At 54.0% G+C, this 7,050-nt stretch overlaps 1 protein-coding gene across 1 annotated transcript in view; it reads right to left on the bottom strand.

Moving 5' to 3' along the window:
* Positions 1-822: 822 nt before the first annotated feature.
* The window catches only part of slc2a15b (solute carrier family 2 member 15b), a gene marked incomplete at both ends in the record, with an annotated part of 39,311 nt that continues 33,083 nt past the window's right edge, over positions 823-7,050 (bottom strand). Inside the window, one exon of the mRNA XM_083655256.1 lies at positions 823-2,096. Coding sequence (XP_083511382.1) covers positions 823-2,096 — 1,274 coding nt within the window. The remainder of the gene's footprint in view (positions 2,097-7,050) is intronic.

Here is a 7,050-nt window from a genome sequence, read left to right as displayed (position 1 = left end):
CATTACTTTCACCAAAATAACTGCAGTAGCAGAATGACATCGGCGCCCCGGAACCATCCCGAAAAAGAGTGTAAACCGTCCAAAATTCTAAATGTTATCCTTTTCCTTTGTTATTGTCATCTATAGTGGTTATTTGCATAAAAACACACAGTTTGACTAGGAAATTACTTAAATATGTGCTTTGATTAAAAAATAGTAACTCAATTTGTAACTTGAGCTACTTGACAAAGTAACTGGTATAATATTACTGAAATCCTATAAGTAATAAGTTATATTACTGAGTTACTGCTAAAAGTAATATATTACACACACACATTACATATTACACACACACACACACACACACACACACACACACACACACACGCATGTGCACGCATGCATTGCTCACACTTCTTCATAAGCCACTTAGACACACACTCTGTCTCTCTCTCTCTCTCTCTCTCTCTCTCTCTCCTCCCTCCCTCCTTCCTGCAGTGATCTATAAATACTCTCTCATCAGCAGGCCGGCTGGGCGGGGGGCTGTGGACCCTGGCCTCTCTCCGTCCAGCACAGCAGTGATTTATGGGGGCTCAGGCCGGCGCTAACCTTGCACTTGGGCCCTGGCAGTATAAATGATGGCAGGTCAGTGGCACCGTGCGGATGTAGGGGAGAGAGTCTCTCTCTCTCTCTCTCTCTCTCTCTCTCTCTCTCTCTCTCTCTCTCTGTGTCTCTGTCTCTCTCTCTCTCTCTCTCTCTCTCTCTCTGTCTCTCTCTCTCTCTCCTGTTATCCTCAGTGTGATGGAGACATCATCATCTCCAGGGAGTATAAATAGTGCTGGATCAGGTGACAGTGCCGGCCCTGCCCTTTGACAGGAGCTTTAATTTCATGCCTAATTTCTCTGGGCACAGAGAGGATCGATGCTCCTCTGTCTGCGCTCCCCGCTCCTCTGTGCTTCTCTGTCTGCGCTCCCTGCTCCTCTGTTCTCTGTCTGCGCTCCCCGCGCCTCTGTGCTTCTCTGTCTGCGCTCCTCGCTCCTCTGTGCTTCTCTGTCTGCGCTCCCCGCTCCTCTGTGCTCCTCTGTCTGCACTCCCCTGCTCCTCTGTGCTCCTCTGTCTGTGCTCCCCGCTCCTCTGTGCTTCTCTGTCTATGCTCCCTGCTCCTCTGTGCTTCTCTGTCTGCGCTCCCTGCTCCTCTGTGCTTCTCTGTCTGCGCTCCCCGCTCCTCTGTGCTCCTCTGTCTGCACTCCCCGCTCCTCTGTTCTCCTCTGTCTGTGCTCCCTGCTCCTCTGTGCTTCTCTGTCTGCGCTCCCCGCTCCTCTGTGCTCCTCTGTCTGCACTCCCCTGCTCCTCTGTGCTCCTCTGTCTGTGCTCCCCGCTCCTCTGTGCTCCTCTGTCTACGCTCCCTGCTCCTCTGTGCTTCTCTGTCTGCGCTCCCCGCTCCTCTGTGCTCCTCTGTCTGCACTCCCCTGCTCCTCTGTGCTCCTCTGTCTGTGCTCCCTGCTCCTCTGTGCTTCTCTGTCTGCGCTCCCCGCTCCTCTGTGCTCCTCTGTCTGCACTCCCCTGCTCCTCTGTGCTCCTCTGTCTGTGCTCCCCGCTCCTCTGTGCTTCTCTGTCTGCGCTCCCCGCTCCTCTCTGTGCTTCTCTGTCTGTGCTCCCCGCTCCTCTGTGCTTCTCTGTCTGCGCTCCCCGCTCCTCTGTGCTCCTCTGTCTGCACTCCCCTGCTCCTCTGTGCTTCTCTGTCTGCGCTCCCCGCTCCTCTGTGCTTCTCTGTCTGCGCTCCCCGCTCCTCTCTGTGCTTCTCTGTCTGTGCTCCCCGCTCCTCTGTGCTTCTCTGTCTGCGCTCCCCGCTCCTCTGTGCTTCTCTGTCTGCACTCCCCTGCTCCTCTGTGCTCCTCTGTCTGTGCTCCCCGCTCCTCTGTGCTTCTCTGTCTGCGCTCCCCGCTCCTCTCTGTGCTTCTCTGTCTGTGCTCCCCGCTCCTCTGTGCTTCTCTGTCTGTGCTCCCCGCTCCTCTGTGCTCCTCTGTCTGCGCTCCCCGCTCCTCTCTGTGCTTCTCTGTCTGTGCTCCCCGCTCCTCTGTGCTTCTCTGTCTGTGCTCCCCGCTCCTCTGTGCTCTCTGTGTAACCTTAACCTAACCTAAACCTAACCCTAGTCTTACTGGCCAGCCTCCCCTCCCTTCCGTGAGAGTCGTCTGGCTGCACGGAAACAGGCAACTGGGATAAACCCTCCTCTGCTCTACAGCTGCTCCCCATTGGAGCGACTGTTTCAGTCGCTGCCGGATGTCTGCTCCCGGCTTATTACAAGCTCTGTCATTTGCTCTGACCATGTCAATCAGAGCGGCTTCCGCTCCCTCCTCCCTGTGTGTCGCTGTAAATAGTGTCCTGCCTCCTCAGTGAAAACAACAACGCTAACCAGCTAGAAAGCTAACCGCAGAAACCTACATGCTAGCTCGTTGTTACATGGTGAAAATTGCAAGTTGGATTGTTGGAAACTACTGCCGCCAAGTGCCGCCCATCGCAATCCCACTATGGAGACCTGCGCCGCCAGACTCATCTCACGGTAGGGAGGGGAGGCTGGCCAGCGAGACTAACCTAACCCTAACCTTAACTCTCTTTTTTTTCAATATTTTTTTCCCGATTTTTTTATCCCATTTTTATCCCCCTTAGTGCTAATTTACTTTTATTTATCCTGGTTGCTACTCCACCCTCTGCCGATCTGGGGAGAGCCGAAACTGGCTCCATGCTTCCTCCGAGACAGGGGCAGTTAGCCAGCCGCTTCTTTTCACCTGACAGAGGAAGCTTCACCGGTAGGACATAGCACATGGGAGGTTCACGCTATTCCAACCAGTTCCCCTCCCTCCGAACAGGCGCCCTTAACGATCAGAGGAGGAACCACATTAGCAACCAGGATATTGCATGTTTTTGATGAAGGGGGTTCCAGGAAACCCCCGGGAGGCACGGGGAGAACATGCAAACTCCACACAGAAAGGCCCTTTTGACGACCCCACCCGGGTGGGCACTCGAGGACATGCAGACGGGCACACATTCCTTCAGCGTTCACAGCGTCCCAGGTGAGAATCGAACCCAGGACCTTCGAGCTGTGAGGCGACAGCGCTTACCACTGCACCACCGTACCTCCCCCCCCCTAACCTTAACCTTAACCTAACCCTAACCACTGACCCCAAAATCACCTTTTTACCAACTGGGGACACGACTTTTGTCGCCAATTGCACCAGCCGTCCCCAATCACCTTCCTCTTCTGGTCTTAAGTCAGGTCTGTGCTCCCGATTTCAACCTAAGTAAACAGACACACACACACACACACACGCACGCACGCACGCACGCACGCACACACACACACACACACACACACACACACACACACACACACACACACACACACACACACACAGACCAGATAGTTTTGGAAGCAAGAGCAACAAGCAAAATATAACCACACCGCTCCCCTATATGTGTGTGTTGTGGGCTACACATCGCCATGGTGATAAATAAAAGCCCTTGCCCCTTGCCCCCCCGCCCCCCCCCCGCCTCCCCCTCCCCCACAGCCCCGGGGAGGCATTGAACTCTAGCCCCTCCATAATGACTTTGTCTACCTATCGATCCAGCTATGATCCATGTACTGTAATTCTTATATCATCAGCTCCAGCCCTGCCAATAAGTCACAGTCATATTTCGGGCCTTCCTTCCACTTGACAACTTAATGATGCAGGGCTCCTTGCCCCCCCCCCCTCCCCCCCCCCCCCCTCCCCTCCCCCCTTGCCCCTCCTCCTTCCTCCCCTGCAGGGTGCTATCATTTCTCCTTGTTCCTTCAGACTCATATCAGCCAAGGCAGGCTTAGGTGAATGGGACAGTTCGTTCGCATGACTTTTCCCTTCTGAGCCACAGATCTTCTACTTCTCACCTCTGTGTGCTTGGAGTAGTAGGCTATAGCACGGGTTAGTGTCTGGGCCCGGTGTGCATCTGTCTCCCATTTGGAACACAGCCCCCCGCGCCAAACAAACCCCCCGCAGGCTCCCGAGGAGACTGCAGCCGTCCCTCTTTAGACCCTGTTCTTTTTCTCCCTTTGAGTCGGGGCCATATGTCATTGTCATGTCAGCCCTCTCCTCCTATAGCCTGGATGTAATAGCGAGAGATATATAGCCTCACTTCTGCAGTCTTCTGAGCTTCCTCGGCCCCTTTTTATAAAACACTGTCAGAGTGACAAAACAGCAGCCCTGGGGTATTCGGGGCACAGATGCCCCCACATCTCCGAGGCCATTTCTCCATCTCCTACGCTGATCCTTTTAGCACGCGACAACATCTGGGTCCTTGGACAGGACGAGCTGGAACAGTCATTGTGGGACAGAGTCGTAGCTCATCTCTATGGCTCTGTCTGCCTATAAGCCATGGCCTGTCTGTCAGCTGTGTTTTTATAAGAGCTGATTTAGAGAGCAGCCCTTGGATCGTGTGCCACGAGGAAACCACAGGAGCGTGCAGGACCGCTGAAACACCTGATGCCGCTAATCAAAGAGCTTCAACTGAGCAGTCCAGAGAGAGAGGAGGGGGGGGGGGGGGGAGGGAGAGAGAGAGAGAGAGAGAGAGAGAGAGATGTGTTGGTCGTTAACACTAGTTAGTTCAGGGATGTCCAGTTCTGAAGTTACCACTCCTATAAAACCATGCATTTAAGGGAGAATCAAAACGAGCTGTCTAAGGTTTGTCAGCGTTCATGTACGTATGGCTTACAGTTAGTTTTACAGCAGTTCAATTAAAAATGTGAATGTTGACATAATATTCTCTCACTGGCCATCTGCCATGACCCAGTCTATGACCATGACATGTCTATTAAGTATTGCAATTCCAGATATATGACCAAATCACATGTCACCATCATTTAGAGACCAAATACCCTGGAGAATGTAACTATACAGGACTTTGGGGATGAGTGTCTGTGCTTTCACAAGATATTTTACACACCAGAAATATTTGATCACTAGTTATCAGTAATGTGGTTATGATGAGCAGGTAAAAGCAACCATTCATACTTTTTCTCAGCAAGAACCGGCTAATAAGTTCAGAAAATGATATCACTTTCCTCACTGTAATGTAAGAGCAGGAAGACGTAACATTTAAGTTATTTGACAATATTACAATAACCAGTCCCAAACGATATCTAGTCTCATATCGTGATATCGATATTATACGATATTATCGCACAGCCCGAAGTCAGCGCTGAGCCTGCACCTATTTCCTTCCATCTAGACGAGAGAGAGTTAACCCATTGATACCTGATGCAGCATTTGTGTGTGTATCCCTTTAAGACCACGAACCGCGTTAACGCGGTTCGCGGTCTCAAAGGGATACGCACACAAATGAGGGATATACACACAAATGCTGCATCAGGTATCAATGGGTTAAAGAGAGAGGGAGAGAGAGAGTTGTGTGGGCTGTGTTCATTAGCATCACTGCAGAAAGACTTGAGTGATGTTCCACCTGGCCACAGAGGCACATAACAGGCCTCTCCCTCTGAGCCATGGCCCTGATTGAGATGTGAGTAAAAGAGAGAAGCAGAGGAGGAGCAGATGGGCTCACGTTTGATAATGTCTCCTCCACTGCAGCGCTTTGTTCTCGTCACCCTCATCCTTATTGACATCCATCCTCTCCATCCATCACCTCCCCCCTGACTCCTCTCTGTTTCTCTCTCCTCCTGCCTCCCTCAGCATCACCTCCCCCCTGACTCCCCTCTGTTTCTCTCTCCTCCTGCCTCCCTCAGCATCACCTCCCCTCTGACTCCCCTCTGTTTCTCTCTCCTCCTGCCTCCCTCAGCATCACCTCCCCCCTGACTCCTCTCTGTTTCTCTCTCCTCCTGCCTCCCTCAGCATCACCTCCCCCCTGACTCCCCTCTGTTTCTCTCTCCTCCTGCCTCCCTCAGCATCACCTCCCCTCTGACTCCCCTCTGTTTCTCTCTCCTCCTGCCTCCCTCAGCATCACCTCCCCCCTGACTCCTCTCTGTTTCTCTCTCCTCCTGCCTCCCTCAGCATCACCTCCCCCCTGACTCCCCTCTGTTTCTCTCTCCTCCTGCCTCCCTCAGCATCACCTCCCCTCTGACTCCCCTCTGTTTCTCTCTCCTCCTGCCTCCCTCAGCATCACCTCCCCCCTGACTCCTCTCTGTTTCTCTCTCCTCCTGCCTCCCTCAGCATCACCTCCCCCCTGACTCCCCTCTGTTTCTCTCTCCTCCTGCCTCCCTCAGCATCACCTCCCCTCTGACTCCCCTCTGTTTCTCTCTCCTCCTGCCCCCCTCAGCATCACCTCCCCCCTGACTCCCCTCTGTTTCTCTCTCCTCCTGCCTCCCTCAGCATCACCTCCCCTCTGACTCCCCTCTGTTTCTCTCTCCTCCTGCCTCCCTCAGCATCACCTCCCCTCTGACTCCCCTCTGTTTCTCTCTCTCCTCCTGCCTCCCTCAGCATCACCTCCCCTCTGACTCCCCTCTGTTTCTCTCTCCTCCTGCCTCCCTCAGCATCACCTCCCCTCTGACTCCTCTCTGTTTCTCTCTCCTCCTGCCTCCCTCAGCATCACCTCCCCCCTGACTCCTCTCTGTTTCTCTCTCCTCCTGCCTCCCTCAGCATCACCTCCCCCCTGACTCCCCTCTGTTTCTCTCTCCTCCTGCCCCCCTCAGCATCACCTCCCCTCTGACTCCCCTCTGTTTCTCTCTCCTCCTGCCTCCCTCAGCATCACCTCCCCCCTGACTCCCCTCTGTTTCTCTCTCTCCTCCTGCCTCCCTCAGCATCACCTCCCCCCTGACTCCCCTCTGTTTCTCTCTCCTCCTGCCTCCCTCAGCATCACCTCCCCCCTGACTCCCCTCTGTTTCTCTCTCTCCTCCTGCCTCCCTCAGCATCACCTCCCCTCTGACTCCCCTCTGTTTCTCTCTCCTCCTGCCTCCCTCAGCATCACCTCCCCCCTGACTCCCCTCTGTTTCTCTCCTCCTGCCTCCCTCAGCATCACCTCCCCCCTGCCTCCCCTCTGTTTCTCTCTCTCCTCCTGCCTCCCTCAGCATCACCTCCCCCCTGACTCCCC

Source organism: Poromitra crassiceps, assembly GCF_964638095.1.
Source record: "Poromitra crassiceps genome assembly, chromosome: 19".
NCBI lineage: Eukaryota > Metazoa > Chordata > Actinopteri > Beryciformes > Melamphaidae > Poromitra > Poromitra crassiceps.
The sequence above is the reverse complement of the archived record's forward strand: the minus strand, read 5'-3'. Positions and strand labels throughout refer to the sequence as shown.